At 43.9% G+C, this 19068-nt stretch overlaps 1 protein-coding gene across 2 annotated transcripts; it reads left to right on the top strand.

The window, feature by feature from the left end:
- The first annotated feature begins 3090 nt into the window (after positions 1 to 3090).
- On the top strand, positions 3091 to 17623 carry LOC141113611 (uncharacterized). 2 transcript variants are annotated; one of them, XM_073606819.1, is made up of 6 exons: positions 3091 to 3186; positions 4591 to 4752; positions 9306 to 9422; positions 10533 to 10571; positions 12046 to 12108; positions 15969 to 17623. In XM_073606819.1, the coding sequence occupies exons 1-6, from the start codon at positions 3108 to 3110 to the stop codon at positions 16700 to 16702; spliced, it is 1194 nt and encodes a 397-aa protein (XP_073462920.1). In that variant the 5' UTR covers positions 3091 to 3107; the 3' UTR covers positions 16703 to 17623. The 2 variants fall into 2 exon arrangements, with proteins under 2 accessions (XP_073462920.1, XP_073462918.1); XM_073606817.1 differs by having other exon boundaries at positions 4591 to 4782; positions 15969 to 17622.
- The last annotated feature ends 1445 nt before the right edge of the window (positions 17624 to 19068 follow it).

Here is a 19068-nt window from a genome sequence, read left to right as displayed (position 1 = left end):
TCCAATTGAGAATCTGTGACAAGACATTAAAATTGCTGTTCACAGACGCTCTCCATCCAATCTGACAGAGCTTGAGATATTTTGCAAAGAAGAAGAATGGGCAAGGCTGCATATTTTCTGTTTATATTTTATTTAATTATTATTTATGTTACGTTAATATTGTTACTACCAGTACAACCAAATCGTATATAGACGGAACACTAGTCCTTTTACTAGCTTATTTCCGAAATAGCTATTTAGTATGAAGTTTATACTAGCATATTAACGATAGTCAACAACCGTTAAGAGGTATTAGGCGAAACTGCGATGTAGCAGAATATCTAAATACACTAATCTGTATGCGAATTGTACTGTTTACAATATATATTGTGTACATTCTGTATTGTCTACAATTTATACTGTTTGATACTGTTTAATACCTTCAAAACAATAAAAATTATTGGTATTAAAGAAGAATGGGTAAAAATGTCCCTCTCTAGATGTGCAAAGCTGGTAGAGACATCCCCAAAAAGACTTGCAGCTGTAATTGCAGTGAAAGGCGGTTCTACAAAGTATTGACTCTGGGGGGCGCCATACAAATGCCCCCCACACTTTTCACATATTTATTTCTAAAACAATTTTGAAAACCTTTTATCATTTTCCTTCCACTTCACAATTATGTGCCACTTTGTGTTGGTCTACATAAAATCCCAATAAAATACATTTATGTTTTTGGTTGTAACATGACAAAATTTGGAAAATTTCAAGGGGTATGAATACTTTTTCAAGGCACTGTATTTACTCAGCGTTACATCATGTTTTACCAAACAATTATTATATTGTGTTTCTGAGCATTAAAATTCAAAAAAGTGTATTAAAAAAAAAAAATGGTTGAAAAACCGCTATGCAAATACTGCATGAAAAATTTGCAATGCAAGACCCACCATTTTATTCTCTAGGTCCTCTGCTTTAAAATAAATATGTTAAGTTTTGGGGGTTCTAAGTCATTTTCTGGCAAAATACTGGTTTTTACATGTAAACAAAAAGTGTCAGAAAAAAGCCTGGTCTTCGAGTGGTTAAAGCCGGGTAGAAATTTAATTCGCCATTTTACATTGTAAGAACATTCGTTCGTTTTTCTAATTATCAGTGCGGTCAAATCCATGTTCTTTTTCAGCCGCAGTGATAAGAAAATTTGAAGGCGCAGGATGAAAAAAAAAGTTCTTGAATGAATTTATAGCAGGTAAAAGCAAAGGAAATGTTAAAGTACTTTGAATGACATTTGAATGTTCTAAGAATCTTTGTAATTTTTATTCGACGTTCTACTAGTTTATATCCAGCTTTGGTTTCGCTGACAGACGCAGTGCTAGGAAATCCACAAGCTGAGCCTGAATGCAGGGAAGAGCCGAATACACCAGTTCTTCTCTTTTATTACTTAGTTAGAAGGGGGTCTAGGGGGCGGGGGTGAGCCAGTAAACTAGTCCTTCCCATTCCCTCATGGAAGTTCACTCTGCACAAAACACAAGACAAGTCAGTGCTCTAAAGCAGGCAGCCATTTTCCCAGAGCACATTGGCTACAAGAAAATGGCTGCTACAACAAGGACAACGTAATCCTTGTCATAGAGACCTGCAGAGCCCCCTAGCTCTGCCAGTGATTGGGTACTGTATGTCAGTTATGTCAGCGGAGCAGGGGAGCTTCTTCCTGTAGTTCTTCACTGGAAGAAACCGAGAGTGGAAGGCGGAGCTGGAACTACAATTCCCAGAGTTCATGGCGGCTGGACTGCTGAATGCAGGAGCCAATCGCAGGCTGGCTTACTCCAGACTTTGCTGCTTCCTGTCCTGAATGCTGTAGCCAGGTGTGTGAGTGCAAATACTGCTGGTGAGACACTGATAGCATGTCTTTCATCACTATTTGTATACACTGATATCCTGTCTGTGATCACTATTATTATACACTGATATCCTGTCTGATCTATAATATTATATACTGATATCCTGTGATCACTATTATTATATACATCTATATATTTATTATTATTCACGATTTATATAGCGCCAACAGTTTACGCCGCACTTAACAATGTATGATAAATCTGTGATCACTATTATTATATACGGATATACTGTCTGATCATTAATATTATATACTAATACCCTGTCTGTGATCACTATTATTATACACTGATATCCTGTCTGTGATCACTATTATTATACACTGATATCCTGTCTGTGATCACTATTATTATTATTATACACTGATATCCTGTCTGTGATCACTATTATTATTCACTGATATCCTGTCTGTGATCACTATTAGTATACACTGATATCCTGTCTGTGATCACTATTATTATTCACTGATATCCTGTCTGTGATCACTATTAGTATACACTGATATCCTGTCTGTGATCACTATTAGTATACACTGATATCCTGTCTGTGATCACTATTAGTATACACTGATATCCTGTCTTTGGTCACTATTAGTATACACTGATATCCTGTCTGTGATCACTATTACTATTCACTGATATCCTGTGATCACTATTATTATTCACTGATATCCTGTGATCACTGTTATTATTCACGGATATCTTGTCTGTGATCGCTATTATTATACACTGATATCCTGTGATCGCTATTATTATTCACTGATATCCAGTGATCACTATTATTATACACTGATATCCTGTGATCACTATTATTAACGGATATCCTGTCTGTGATTACTATTATTACCCATGGATATCCTGTGTCTGATCACTGATATTAAACACTGATACAGTTGTGATCTTTGCACTTATTGTGGTGCATCTCTCCTATCAGCCATGTGTGACTTCCTGACCCTGCACTCTTGCTGTATGTGGATTGGTGGAGCCATACCATGGGAGTGGGACAGGTGATGTCACAGCGGCTCACATGGTGATTTTCTCAGGCTCTCCACCTATCCCTGCTCCCAGGCTGGTGGGCGGAGCCTGGGTTTGCAGTTTTTGGGGATATGTTTTATATCTTCACCTCTGGTCTCCCCTAGGGGGAGGTGTATAATCTGTATCTCACAATCTTTTCCTCCTTCTCTCTTCTGTTAGGACGGCTCCGGTGAGGCCCCCCCCCCCCCCCCCACCTCAGACAACATGGCTTCTGCAGGCCAGGAGTATGATGATGTGCTCAGCAAATTGCTTGAAGATTTTGACCCTCCCCCCTTGGATCGGGGTACAGTATATCCAGATTAATGTGTTAGGAGGAGACGCCTTGGTGGGGGGGGTGCACTTGCTGTTTGAACAATCCCTTCATATTTTAAATATTCCTTTTAATTCTTTTTTTTTTTTTTTTTAGATGTTTATATGGTGAATCCCTTTCTGATTACCTACATCTATTAGAGTTCCCAGCTCCGCCCACCTACAGTAACATCATCAAGCCAAATGATGGCGCTACGCTCCCCAACAAATAATTTAGGGGTCCATGTGGGAGAGAGGAAGACTTTATTATGGGCTTGTTGGTGGGGCAGAGACACTATAGGTAGATCCACACAAAGGATACCGCTCTAGGCGGTCTTACGGCTCACTCAGAGGGGGGGGTGAAAACAAGTTTTGTCTTTAGGTATAGCTGAGGACTTTTATGGGGCAGCATCCCGAGGGCCCTTTTTTAACCACCTCAATACCATTGTTTATAAAAAGCACTGCAGAAAACCCCACATGGGCAGCCAGTGCACCCTCTTTAAAGCCTGTGATTAAACTGTCATCAGACAGAACAAATCATAGATAATATGTACAGAGCCAGTCAGAGCAGCTCCGTGCTTTGTGATCACCGATAGCCAATTACAGCGATCACAAATGCAAACACTGGCAGTGTTTAGAGTCCAGAGCCTTCCCCTTCCTTCTCTGCCACTAATCATTTTCCCGTTGATCTATCGGGGCCGGAGTGCGGTACGAGAAAGGCCCATTCCATGCACGTTTCCTGCACCGCGTTCAAAATGCACTGCCTTTACAGTCTGCTGTGGGTGCCAATATATTGTTAACGGCACCCCAAATGCAGATCGCAAACGCAGTGCTTTTATGAGCACTAGATAGATTTGGTACCCCTTTACCAATGCGATTTGGTGCGGCTTTTCAAAAGTAATGCATGCACTATTTGCACGATTCTGGTGTGAACCGGCGACTTAAGAGAAGTATGGCCATCCGTGTCCCCATTGGACAGCTTTCCACTCACTTCCTGTCCTGGAGACAATACAAAAAGAACAATGAACAGTTTTGCTCTGTAATTCCTTGTTCAAACCCTAGCTGTGATTTGTCCTGCGAATTTGACAGTTCCAAATCACATGACAAGTTGCACCCCATTCTCGGCAACAGAAGCGTTCAAATTTCAGCGACTCAGAAAAAGGTTTCTGCGCTACTTTATTCCGATTTCATTGTGACTTGCTAAGACTCCAGGTAAACGAATTTTCGCAAGCCGAAATGAAATTGGAGGTGCAAATCGCACTGATCTGCGGCTTTGAAATCGCGCGGAAGTAGTGCGATTTCAAAGTCGCACCAGTGTGGACCAGGGCTAATAGTAAACATCAGCCTCATATTGAAAATTTCCTGCAGACTGTCTCATCCTCTTGTCTTTTCCCCGCAGAGTCCTCACAGGAAGATGGAGCTGTGGTGACCCCTGAGAGCTCCGCCGGAGAGCAGACTCAACAGACATCGGAGGCGGCGGATCCTGGAAAACCCGTGGATGAGAACCTCAGCACCTCGAATACAACGGATTATGGCGGCTTTTCCTTTTCATATGTCCCAAGTGAGGCAGGAACCACGCAGAACACACAGAGTATGCCATGGCAAAAAAAAAAAAAAAGAAAAAAATTTGCAATGCAGCATATTTTCCCTATGCGTTATTCCTTTTAAAATGCCGCAAGTACAGAAAAATACCCATTGGTGCCAGAAATCCAGTAAGCTCCAAACGTCCTGCAGTGAACTGACAGCTCTGCCTCTCCTGCACCTGAAGTTGCAAGCAGTTTTGTCAATCCTTCCCAGTTCTTGGCTGTTAGACTACAGAACCCCTTCCGCTCGGTTCATCTACAGCATAAGGCAGAGGTGTCCTGTAGTCTAGCAGAGGATAACAGGGCAGGGCTGACACCACTGTTTGAAATCTCAGTGCAGCAGAGGGACGGTGTTGTCCGCTCACTACCGGATTTATGGCAAATCAGCTGGTATTTCTGTACTTGCAATGTGTTTAAAAGGATAAAACCTGTAGAAGGTGCTTGTATTGCAGAGATGTACAGTATACAGGCATACCCCACTTTTAAGTACACAATGGGACCAGAGCATGTATGTAAAACGAAAATGTACTTAAAGTGAAGCAATACCTTTTTTCACTTCTCAGTGCATGTACTGCACTGCAGTAGTCATTTACAGGCATAACTGATTACCTAGGTGGGCTGGCCGACCCCAAAATTGGATATGTTGTAGTCCTGGGTCCCCTCTCGATGCTCCCCAAGTTTGTTGTCCCTGTCACATATGGTTCAGGAGCAGAGCCTTGTCAAGCTGACCAAGATTTCCCATAGACGCCAATGTTAAAAACTGGGAGCAGTGCCATGTCAAGCTGACCAAGATTTCCCATAGACGCCAATGTTAAAGATTGGGAGCAGTGCCATGTCAAGCTGACCTAGATTTCCCATAGACGCCAATGTTAAAGATTGGGAGCAGTGCCATGTCAAGCTGACCTAGATTTCCCATAGACGCCAATGTTAAAGATTGGGAGCAGTGCCATGTCAAGCTGACCTAGATTTCCCATAGACGCCAAAGTTAAAAACCGGGAGCAGTGCCATGTCAAGCTGACCAAGATTTCCCATAGACGCTAATGTGCCCGTACTGACGGTACATAAAATGAGGGTACATGAAGCGAGGTATGCCTGTATGTGTTTTTTTTCTTATATATACAGATTAATTCTCATATTGTTCCTTTAATCACAGTGGGAAGTCATCAGACTTTTTCCTTTAACGACCAGCGACGCACCCGTACATCGCTGGACTTTCGGTGGTTATACTGGGATGATGAGCTAAAGTGGTTTATTCATTCCTTTTTGGTGTTGAGTGACAGCTCCCATTTTTGAAGGATAAGTGTACTTTAACCACCTCCCACCCGCCCTATTGGCAAATCATGGGCGGCGGCGGCTCTCTTGTTCTGGGATGATGTCATATGACGTTGTCCCATTCGCTGTGGGCGTGCAGCGCGGCGATCGGTGGTGCGCTCTGTCCCTGGGACACGGCGCATCACCGATCTCGGTAAAGAGCCAATGGCGAGGCTCTTTACCCATGTGATCAGCTGTGCCCAATCACAGGCGATCACATGTAAACAAGGAAGTACTGGTGATCGGCATTCCTCTCCTCACACTGACAGAGTGTGAGGAGAGGAGAGCCGTTCAGCGGCATTTCCTCACAGGGGAGATCTGCACACATAATCAGTGCCCTTATTATCAGTGCAGCCCTAACAGTGCCCAGCAGTGATGCCAGTCAGTGCCCAGCAGGGCCCCCTATTAGTGCTGCATATTGGTGGCTTCTCATCCGTGTCACCTATCAGTTCTGCATATTAGTGCCGCCGATCAGTGCCCATCAGTACTGCATATTAGTGGTTCCTCATCAGTGCCCATCAGTGACACCTATTAGTGCTGCATATTAGTGGCTCCTCATCAGCACATATCAGTGAAGAAGAAAAATTACTTATTTACAACATTCTATAACGGAAACTAAGAAACGTTTTTTCTTTTTAAATTTTTGTTCTTTTTTTTAATTTTTATAGCAAAAAAAAAAAACAGTGGTGATTAAATACCACCAAAAGAAAGCTTTATCTGTCTCAAAAAAATTATAAGAATTTAATTTGGGTGAGACTTTGTTTTTAAACCAAACATGGAATGTTCATCAATACACCATTTGAGTGACTACAAATGATACCTCCTACACTCCCTGATGAAGGAGCTGTATAGTGTCTGAAACGCGTCGGTCGGAGGATACCAGTTTGTAGCATCATCTTGTATCATCTGGTGTACTTTTAGCTGCTCATACCATGTATATTCTGTGTTTTTGTTTTTTTTTACTGATGATTTATAAATTAAACCTGTTTCTATGAATTCACTTGTTATATGATTGAAGTGCCTACAAAGTCCCACAATAGGGGAATTTCCAGTCTTCACTGTCCTGGCTGTGCCTTCACACTTCAGCCCCATAGACTTCTATAGGACTTTGTCTTGAAGCCTGAGGGGGGCCCCGTAGAAGTCTATGGGTCTGCATGTATAGGCTCAGACATGTTTGGATCCTGAGCTGTCATCTGTACCGGGCCAATTATATGCAGCTAAGGTATTCCTTGCCCTGCAGCCGGTACGGGCCTGCTCAGTTGGATTTGGACTAGGACCTACCCACACTCATCATTATTGAGCTGTAATGTGCATGTGTGGTCAGGACAGTGAAGATTTGTGCCGTATGTTGTGGATGTGAAAAAACAGCAGAACTGCAGTCATTGGATCGAGATAAGTATGTATCTGTAGGGGGGGAGGGTAGGTTAGTTTTGGTCAGGAAAAGGGGGCAAAAAAGGTAAATGCACTTTGCTTTAAATTAAACTTTTCCTTTTAACTACTGCCCGCCCGGCCTATAGCAGAATGACGGCCGAGCGGTGGGTCAGTTATCCTGACTGGGCGTCATATGACGTCCTGCAGGATAACAGCCTCCACGCGTCTGTGGGGGCGCGCATCGCGGCGATCAGCGTTGTGTCAGTCAGACACACCGCTCTCGATAAAGAGCCTCTGACGGAGGCTCTTTACCATGTGATCAGCCGTGTCCAATCACGGCTGATCACGATGTAAACAGGAAGAGCCGTTGATCAGCTTTTCCTCACTCGCATCTGACAGACGCGAATAGACGAGAGCCGATCGTCGGCTCTCCTGACAGGGGGGGGGTCTGTGCTGATTGTTTATCAGCACAGCCCCCCCTCGGATGCCCACACTGGACCACCAGGGAAGCCGCCCAGGACCACCAGGGAAGCACATAACATGTGGATGGCCAGGTAAATCCCCCATGGCCATCCACATGTGCAAATGAATGCCCAATCTATGCCAATCAGTGCCTACAAATGGGCACTGACTGGCACCATTATGGAACAAATGAATTCAGTGATGCCCAGCAATGCCACCCATCAGTGCCCACCTATCAGTGCCCATCCATGCCACCTATTAGTGTCATCCATAAGTATCCATCAGTGCCACCCATAAGTATCCATCAGTGCTGCCTACGAGTTCCCATCGGAGCCACCTATGAGTGCCGCCTATCAGTGCCACCTCATCGGTGCCCATCAATTCCGCCTTATCAGTGCCCGTCAGTGCAGCCATATCAGTGCCCATCATTGAAGAAGAAAATGTACTTATTTACAAAAAAATTTAACGGAGACAAAGAAAAACCTTTTTTTTTTCAAAATTTTGTTGTTCGGTCTTTTTTTATTTGTTGAGCAAAAAATAAAAATCACAGAGGTGATCAAATACCACCAAAAGAAAGCTCTATTTGTGGGAACAAAATGATAAAAATGATTAGTTTGGGTACAGTGATGGATGACCGCGTAATTGTAATTCAAATTGCGCCAGCGCTGAAAGCTGAAAATTGGCCTGGGCAGGAAGGTGTATAAGTGCCTGGTATTGAAGTGGTTAAAGTGGTTGTAAACCTCAGACATGAAATATGAACAAAGCATACCCCTCTATAGTGTAATTTTTCAGAGAGAAAAAAGGTGACGGGGAGGGACGCAGCCTGTGATTGACAGCATCAGTTCCGTTCCTGTGTGCTATGTGAAGGGGGGTGAGTCCCTTCCCTCCAATCAGCTCTCAGAGCTCTCCTCACTGAGCTCTACAGAGTGTAATTTCAGCTCTCCGCCCCTTTTTTCCCTGACAGCTCAGACAAGCTTTGTAAATTCTGCACTTTGAATTGATATAGAGAAGAGAAGACTTCAGATAAACAGGTACAACTTATGTAGGAGGATTTGTTCAATCTCTGTGTATAACTTGAGGTCAGTCACTTTGCTGGGTATATGGAAGGTATATACAACTACCTCAAGTTCAGGTAGCAGAATCATTTTATTCCTTTTTGATAGAAAGCAAATGACAAACTTGAAGGATCTCCAGAGATGATTCCATAAACCAGAAGATCTATAGAAGTAAAAGGGATTATCTGCACCTTTGTATGTTACATTGTACTGCCACACATATTTATCGGAGCTCCAATTAATAAAATAAATACCCAGAAATCATCTATATATTTATATATCTGTAGTTTGGTTTTCCTCCTGTTGATCTCTCCCCTTTTGTCTATTGGCAGTTCTAACACAATATGAAAACAGCACCGTGTCCTTCCTTCCCCCGGGATTCGGCATTCTTGTACCCTCTACCTACAGCAAAAGAGTTAACCGCAGGAAGAGTAAGCCAAAGAAATTAGGTAGGTCCCCAGAGAAGATGACTGTTGTTGTGTTTTTTAATGTTTAAAGTGGAACTCCAGGAATTTATTTCTATTTTCTGCAGAGACACAAACTACTGGAGGGAAATCTCACCATTGTGGGAGGGGCAGAGACACAAACTACTGGAGGGAAATCTCACCATTGTGGGAGGGGCAGCGACACAAACTACTGCAGGAAATCGCAACATTGTGGGAGGGGCACAGACACAAACTACTGCAGGGAAATCTCACCATTGTGGGAGTGGCAGAGACACAAACTACTGCAGGAAGTCTCATTATTGTGGGAGGGGTAGAGACACAAACTACTGCAGGAAATCTCATTATTGTGGGAGGGGCAGAGGCACAAACTACTGCAGGAAGTCTCATTATTGTGGGAGGGGTAGAGACACAAACTACTGCAGGAAGTCTCATTATTGTGGGAGGGGTAGAGACACAAACTACTGCAGGAAATCTCATTATTGTGGGAGGGGCAGAGACACAAACTACTGCAGGAAATCTCACCATTGTGGGAGGGGCAGAGACACAAACTACTGCAGGAAATCTCATCATTGTGGGAGGGGCAGAGACACAAACTACTGCAGGGAAATCTCACCACTGTGGGAGGAGCAGAGACACAAACTGCTGCAGGAAATCTCATAATTGTGGGAGGGGCAGAGACACAATCTACTGCAGGAAATCTCATCATTGTGGGAGGGGCAGAGACACAAACTACTGGAGGAAATCTCACCATTGTGGGAGGGGCAGAGACACAAACTACTGGAGGAAAATCTCACCTTTGTGGGAGGGGCAGAGACACAAACTACTGCAGGAAATCTCATCATTGTGGGAGGGGCAGAGACACAAACTACTGCAGGAAATCTCACCTTTGTGGGAGGGGCAGAGATGCAAACTACTGCAGGGAAAGCTCTGCATTGTGGGAGGGGCAGAGACACAATCTACTGCAGGAAATCTCATCATTGTGGGAGGGGCAGATACACAAACTACTGCAGGAAATCTCAAGTCTAATATAATTGTACCATTCAGTGATTTTGTTGTGCTGGTAAGAAATATCCAGTTCAAGGTTTCTACTCTACTCTACTTTTTTTTTTTTAGTTGTTCCGGAGGAGGAGGATGGCAGATCCCCTTTGGATGGTAAGTAATGTATAAATCTGTTATGTATGTAAGTTTCAAGAGGAATTAAAGAACACAACATATACAGTGCTACACAGATTACAGAATGCACCACAATAACTAGCAGGTCGCAACATCTACATCACATAATAAGGCCCGGTTCACACTGGTGTGACATGTCAAATGAAATGTTTTCCTATGAGAACTTAACTGATGCTACACAATTCACTCCGACTTTAGAAAAGGTTCCCGCACTACTTTGGTCTGACTTTGACACGACTTCAAAGCCACAGAGTGTAAAAAGTCACATTAAGTCGGATCAAAGTTGGACTGAAGTTGCAGGGCAAAGTCGGATCGGAAGTCGTGCGACTTTCCTGTCGGAGAAGTGTGAACCCGGGCCCAGTGTGAATGGCGCGGTTCAGTTATTATGTATCCAACCCTCACTGTTGTGTCCTTTGTAAATTAAAGCAGTTACAGTGCCTTGAAAAAGTATTCATACCCCTTGAAATTTTCCACATTTTGTCATGTTACAACCAAAAAAGTAACTCTATTTTATTGGGATTTTATGTGATAGACCAACACAAAGTGGCACATAATTGTGAAGTGGAAGGAAAATGATAAATGGTTTTCAACATTTTTTACAAATAAATATGTGAAAAGTGTGGGGGGTAGATTTGTATTCAGCCCCCTTTACTCTGATACCCCTAACTAAAATCTAGTGGAGCCAATTGCCTTCAGAAGTCACCTAATTAGTAAATAGAGCCCACCTGTGTGTAATTTAATCTCAGTATAAATACAGCTGTTCTGTGAAGCCCTCAGAGGTTTGTTGGAGTTCAGCTTTTAGCCCCTCCTTCACATTGGAGCGATATGTCAGGTCAAATCGCATGTCAAGTCGCATTTTGTTCTGTCCCAAATTGATGGGACGCTGACTTTTTGCGGTGCCGCATCAATTTTGAAAAAGTAGTACATGCACTACTTTCGGCGATTTCGGGTGCGACTTCAATAGAAGCTGCACAGATGTCTTCAAAGTTGCACCCGAAGTCGCACCGAGATGCCGCTTTGAAATCCGCACTCAATGTGAACGAGGACTTAGTATGTCATAAACTATATAAAAAAGGTTGTATTTTAGGACAGGACTAAAATATATGTGGTAAAGCCTAGGACTGAAGGAGTTTGGTACCAATAATATCATATTTTATATTCATTTTCTTTGTATAAGGTGTGAATAGAAGATATGTTAGCGATACGCCAAAATGTTTCCCACTCGTCTAAACTGAGTTGTAGCCACAGAGTCCGTTCCAATTTGAACATATAAGGGTTATTTACATCTATGGGGATCATGTTGAACATTTGATAAATAGGGGAGATTAAACCTTTGGCGGTAGGTCCTGCCAGTACAACGGGAAGCGAACGATTTCAGCATATAACAATGGCTCCAATTTTCCTTCTGCATAATGTGGATTTCCAGGGATAAAGGATTTTGTTTTTTATTTAGATCTGAAGGAGGATAGTGAGGATATGCTCTTCCCTGCAGAGCCTTGGATGAGCCCTTACACAGGTATCGCTCTTCAGAGAGCATTTACTTTAACCCTGCACTAGCACACCGCGACCATACCTGCATGGATAAGTCCCTAATTTTGTTTTAATTATTTTTTTTTTATTATTTTATTTATTTTTATTTATTTTTTTACATTTTTTTTTTTTTTAGAATGTTATTTTTTTTGCATTTTTTTTTTTGTTTGGAATCTTATTTATTTAATTATTTTTACATTTTATTAACTGCCCTGCTCCGGGACTTTAGTGAAATATCTAAACAAACCCCTGATCTCTCGCATTTGAGATAGAGAAAGGAACTGAGATTCATCAACCAGTCCCTTTCTCTGCAGCCTCAGCTGCACAGATGAATGAATAGGAAGCCTCTGAGGCTTCCTGTTCATTCACAAACCGAAGCAGAGTAAACACCGTACTGATCACTCATTGTGTTCATTTAGGAGAGGAAGGCTCGGTCAATATGAACTCCCTGTGTGCCCATGGCAGCTGCTAGCAGGAGAGGAAGGAGGCTGGCACCGCTGCAGGGGAGAGGGGCCAAACAGGGGGGCCCAGCAGCGGGTGCAAGGGGGCGCAGATGCTAGAACTGATCCCCCCCCCCCGCAGCGCAGCTGGAGGGAGAAAGAGGATTAGAAGCCAGCAGTACTGCAGAGGGATCCAAAAGTCACAAGTGTCAGCAATAAGGCAGTACAGCCGGTCCTGCTGCTCGGCCCCCCTTTTGAACTGATGCGGCCCAGAACTGCTGCAGGAGGGCTGGCTGTACTCGCTTATCATTGGCTCTGACCACGTGAGATGGTGAGCATCCAAAACTACTGCAGAAAATACCAAATACCTAAAGCTGTCCATACATTGACCGAAAATTTTGCTGGTTTGGCAGCGACTGGGGGGGGGGGGATTTCAATCAGTATGTGGATATCCCTGCTCAACAGGAGTCAGTTGTTTTATTAAAGTGGTTGTAAAGCCTCCAGGTTTTTCACCCTAATGCATTCTAAGGTGAAAAACCTTCTGTGCTCCAGCTCCCCCCAGAGCCCCCCTCTTGTCTTACCTGAGCCCGATTCGATTCAGCAATGTGCAGGAGCACAGCAGCTCCAGACGCGGTTCTCTCTCCTCATTGGGCAGATTGATAGCAGCAGGAGCTAATGGCCAATCAAATTCAGTGACACGAAAGCAGGGGGGGGTGAGGGAGCCCCACTGTCTGTATCAATAGACACAGCAGCGGGACTCGGGAGCGAGCCCAGACGGGTGCCCCCAGGAAAAGCAGCTTTCCGTGGGCGGCACCTGATGAAGAGGAGGGGCCGGGAGCACCAGTGGGGCTCCCTAGAAGAAGAGGATCAGGGTCTGCTCTGTGCAAAACGATTGCACAGAACAGGTAAGTGTAGGCATGTTTGTTATTTTTATTTTAAAACGAGGGTTTACAACAACTTTAATTAGTGGAAAAATATTGTCAAACGGCAGCCATTGCATATTCTGACAGGAGCAGGTTCCACTGTTAAATTGCACTGTCCCAGCAGGGGGATTCCTTGTAAAAAAAAAAAAAACCTAAGTCTTGCTGGCTGAATAAAAAAAAAAAAAGTAAAGCAGGTCATACATTACACCAAGGGGTAGGCAATGTGGGGCCCTCCAGCTGTTGTGGAACTACATTTCTCATGAGGCATTGCAAGGCTGGCAGTTACAATTACTCCCAGAGGCATGATGGGACTTGTAGTTCTGCAACAGCTGGATGGCCTCAGGTTGCCTACCCCTGCTATAGACCATGAGCTGCAGGAAAGAAAATGACTCGATACAGTGTTGATGGGGTAATCCCTCCTGCAGTGATATTGTGTTCTACCAGCGGGGAGCCTTCCCTGCTGGCATATCACAATGATCACTGCTGATGGCTATAGCCATCAGCAGTGATCGAATGAAAAAAAAAAAACAACAGGATGACTGTAATGAAGTCGATCAATGGATCAACCTCAGTACAACCAGCCTGCCCATAGATGGATCAAATCTTGTCTGGTACCTGCTGAAGCTTAGGGCCAGCTTAACCACTGCAGGTGCCATTCTGTCTCTCTTTTTTTATGCACAGTTTTCGTTGAGCTGCACAATCCACAATAACACATACCAAAAAGATTGGGCATTTCCAAGTCTTGGGACCTTTCTAACAAACCCTGCATACCAGATCTCATTAAAGGAGAAGTACGGGGAAAGCTCATTTGGCTGTACTTCTGTGACCCGCTTTCAGTAGACGACAGGCTAAAGCCCGCTGACATCACAGACCTGGTCTGCCTTTAGCTAAGGTTGTCCCGATACCATTTATTTAAGGCCGAGTACAAGTACCAATACTTTTTTTCAAGTACTTGCCGATACCGATACTTTTTTTTTTATGTTATGTGACAGTAGCACTAATATGCAGCCTGATGGGCACTGATAGGTGGCACTGATGAGGCGTATGTCAGTTGTTTTTTTTTATTTTTACAATTTAATTTTTTACTTTTTATTTTTTGTATTATTTTTTACAATTATATATATATATTTTTTTAGAATGCTTTCTTTTTGGGGGGAGTGCACAGTCAGTGTCAGTGTTTTTTTGTTTTGTTTTTTTTTATTATTATTTTTACAATTTTTACTTTTAAATAGAGACAAAAAAAGGTAGTACTAAGTATTACTAAAAGGGCGGACTTTATAGGCTAAGAAAACAATGGAGAGGAAGAATAGTATAAACAAGTTTATTATAATTTAACATAACATAGAATGAGCAAAAGAGATAAAAAACATAGCATATATGCATCTGTGTTTATGTGCAGTGAGCCCTTGTACGTCTACGCGTTTCACCGTTAAGCTTTTTCAGGACACAGCCAAGGTTCAAACACGAAACAGATAAGAGAACATATTTCTCTATCTTAGTTTGGATTACACTATCAAATATACCCAGAATCAGATGGACGGTGAGTTTTGAAAGTACGAATAAATCACAGTCTATTTGGCTAAGTCTGTGAGCAGGGGCAAAGGAAGCTTGTATTCCTGGTCAGAAAGAGGCCAGCAAGGTTACAATGGCGTCCACAGTACATGAGACATATGTGCTTAATTCGGCTTCAGCAGTGCTAGTGGCTGAATAAGCCTGACAGCCAATCGCTGTATGTCCACAATTGATGTAAAGAGTATGCCCCTGGGAGACAGAAAATTCCTGCACAAATTCCTATGTTCTCTTATCTGTTTCGTGTTTGAACCTTGGCCATGTCCTGAAGAAACCTAACGGCGAAACGTGTACACGTACAAGGGCTCACTGCACATAAACACAGATGCATATATGCTTTGTTTTTTTTATCTCTTTTGATCATTCTATGTTATGTTAAATTCTAACAAACTTGTTTATACTACTCTTCCTCTCCATTGTTTTCTTAGCCTATAAAGTCCGCCCTTTTGGTAATACTTAGTACTACCCTTTTTTTTGTCTCCAGAATATTTTGGACATGGCTATTTTAGTGCACGCTTTTTCCTTATTTACTTTTAAATAATTATTTATTACAATGTTTCTTTCTTTTTTCTTTTTTTTTTTAACCCTCGTGGGGGGGTAGGGGGGCTTTGGTGACCCCTTTGAGACATGGAAAGGGACTGAGGATAGAGATTCCCCAGTCCCTTTCTCAGCAGTCTCAGCTGCACTGAACATGAATGGACAGGAGACTGCAGCTCCTCTCCATTCATAAACTGAAGCATCGTAAACACAGTTTACGATGCTTCAGTGGTTAACCTGAGAGCCACATAATAAGCAGACTTCATCGAGCTACTCACATGTTTGTGGGTGTGTCTGCTTCTTGAATCTGTGCCTTTCAATGTTTGATCTTGTGCCCCCCTCTACATTTTCCTGACGCTTCTGTTTCCTCGCCTTAGGTGTGGAGGCAGCAGACGAATCGCAGAACTCTGGTACGACACACAATGACAGCTCTGAAGCCTCAAAGTCCAGGAGAGCACGCAAGAGAAAGCCGATGAAAAACTTCCAAAAGCCGTACCTTTCCTGGAAAACCGGAGACATGCCGAGCCTCATGTTTGTCGTCCCAAACGAAGAGATGGAGTCTATAGAGAACATGAAGAAGAAGAGGAAGCAACAGAAGGAGGTGGCATTGCAGGAAATGCACTGGTGTGACATCTGCGACGACTGCTTCCCCAGCCTGGGGGATCTGGAGGTGCACCAGGCGACTCACATCGAGGATGAACCCGAGGAAGACTTCGACTGTGAAGAGTGTGGGAGAGTCTTTGACTCTGCCGCTGGGCTCCAGGCGCACCAGTCGAAGAGGCACGGCAAACTGCGCTACTGCTGCGACATTTGCGGGATTCAGTACAACTACCAGTCACAGTACTTCATCCACATGCGCGCTCATTCTGGTGAAAGGCTTTTCACCTGCGACGAGTGTGGCAAAGAGTTCAAGCATAGGTGCAGCCTGGTCATTCACCAGCGGAGGCACGTTGGAGTAACACCGCACCAGTGCCAGAAGTGCAGCAAAATGCTCGATACGCGATCGGCACTGGCGAAGCACGAGAAGATGCGCTATTGCCCGGACTGCAACAAGTGCTACACCCAGCGCAGCTTCAACAAACACCTTATCAACAATTGTGTCAAACCTTAGAAGTTTTGTTGGTGGTGAACGCGTGGGACCGACCACACAGGAATGTCGGCTCCTCTGCAGTGGAGGACTGTTAAGCTTTAAAGTTCAACTCCAGTTTTGTTGAGACTATGGAAAATTGTTTAGTTGCTTACCATCATTTTTCTTTCATGGCAGCTTCGTATTTCAGCCCACTGATGGATCAGATCTGCCACCTGACTCCTACAGGACAACTACCTACTAGTACATAAAAGGGCGGTAATCCCCCCACCCCCACATTCAGTCACTAATTACTTGCAACAGCACTAGGGAGGGATGACTTGGCTGACCTGAAAGTCTACCAGGAAAGATCAGTTACGACTCGTCGGTTTTGGAGGAAGAAAAATGCTGCTTGCTTGACTGTAGGGATGGTGCTCTTAGGGTTATAGTCAGCATTTTTCTTCCTCCAAAACCGACGAGTCGAGTTAATGTCAAAGAGCTAAATTTTGGTCTCATCTGACCACAGTACTTCCTCCCAATCCTTCTCTGAATCATTTAGATGTTCATTGGCATGACTGTACATGTGCCTTCTTGAGGAGGAGGACTCGCTGTGGTTGGAGGAAGAAAAATGCTGACTATGACCCTAAGAACACCATCCCTACAGTCAAGCACGGAGGTGGAAGCATGATGCTTTGGAGCCGTTTCTCTGCTAAAAGTACAGGCCGACTTTGCCGCATTGAGGGGCCAATGGATGTGGCCATGTATTGTAAAATCCTGGATGAGAACCTTCCTCCCTCAGCCAGACCACTGAAGATCGCTTGTGGGTGGGTCTTCCAGCATGAGAATGACCCAAAACGTACCACCAAGGCAACAATGGAATGAACTTTAATGGCATCCCAGTCTTAGTCCGGAGGGTTTAATATTGAGTTGGCCCACCCTTTGCAGCTATAACAGCTTCAACTCTTCTGGGAAGGCCGTCCACAAGGTTTAGAAATGTGTCTATGGGAATGTTTGACCATTCTTCCTGAAGCGCATTTGTGAGGTCAGGCACTGACGGACGAGAAGGGCTGGCTCGCAGTCTCCACTCTAATTCATTTCAAAGGTGTTCTATCAGGTTGAGGTCAGGACTTTGTGCAGGCCAGTTAAGTTCCTCCACCCCAAATGGCACTTGCTTTGTGCACTGGTCCAAATCATTTGGTGGAGGAGGGATTATGGTGTGGGTTTTTTTTTCTGGGGTTAGGTTGGCCCCTTAGTTCCAGTGAAGGGAACTCTTAAGGCGTCAGCATACCAAGACATTTTGGACAATTTCATGCTCCCAACTTTGTGGGAACAGTTTGGGGATGGCCCCTTCCTGTTCCAACATGACTGCGCACTAGTGCACAAAGCAAGGTCCATAAAGCCATGGATGAGCGAGTTTGGGGTGGAGGAACTTGACTGGCCTGTAAAGGCTCCTGACCTCAACCCGATAGAACACCTTTGGGATGAATTAGAGCGGAGACTGTGAGCCAGGCCTTCTCGTTCACATCAGTGCCTGACCTTACAAATGCGCTTCTGGAAGAATGGTCAAACATTCCCATAGACACATTTCTAAACCTTGTGGACGGCCTTCCCAGAAGAGTTGAAGCTGTTATAGCTGCAAAGAGTGGGCCAACTCAATATTGAACCCTACGGACTAAGACTGGGATGCCATTAAAGTTCATGTGCGTGTAAAGGCAGGTATCCCAATACTTTTGGTAATATAGTGTAGATCAAATACCTATGAGCCCATTAACCTAGCCAGCAAAATATATGCCAGGTATAGACACATCCCCGCCCCAGAGGGAACCCACCATCTAACATAGGAGGCCTTCCACCAGGAGAGGTTGAATCTGGCAGGCAAGTAGGGAAAGCTGTAAAAGGAGTGTCCCGCAGTGAGGAAAAAAATCAGGGGGTGGGGGATGACCCCCATTTTATTTATGAGTAAAGGGTGGTCTTGTACAGGTCAGGATGCAGATCTGAACAGTAAATGGGCTGACATGAGGTGTTCCCGGAATTTTTTTTTTACTATACAGTTCAGAGACCAGATCAGCCTTTACTGCTTCTGTCCATTAAACACTGAACTAGGCCACGTGGCTGCACTTCTATCACTGGAAGTGGCTGCTTTTACTGCAAACACATAATCAGTCACAGTGTTGTATTAGCTAACATTGCACCCCCTAGATGTGCAGCTCATTGTGCCAGTATCCCACCACAGGTGCAATTGGGCAGTGAACCATTTATAGGAGGGGGGGGGGAGAGGAATCCTATTTCCAAAGTATTTCACAAGTTTAAACTAGGGGGGCCTGACGACAGACTGAATGTGGAAGACAAGGCTGGAGTTACCCTTTAAAGTTTGAAATTCAGAATTATTTTTCTTGGGGAATTTGTGTTCA

Source organism: Aquarana catesbeiana, linkage group LG12, assembly GCF_042186555.1.
Source record: "Aquarana catesbeiana isolate 2022-GZ linkage group LG12, ASM4218655v1, whole genome shotgun sequence".
Taxonomy (NCBI): domain Eukaryota; kingdom Metazoa; phylum Chordata; class Amphibia; order Anura; family Ranidae; genus Aquarana; species Aquarana catesbeiana.
Note: the sequence above shows the minus strand (reverse complement) of the source record. Positions and strands in the feature narration are given on the sequence as shown.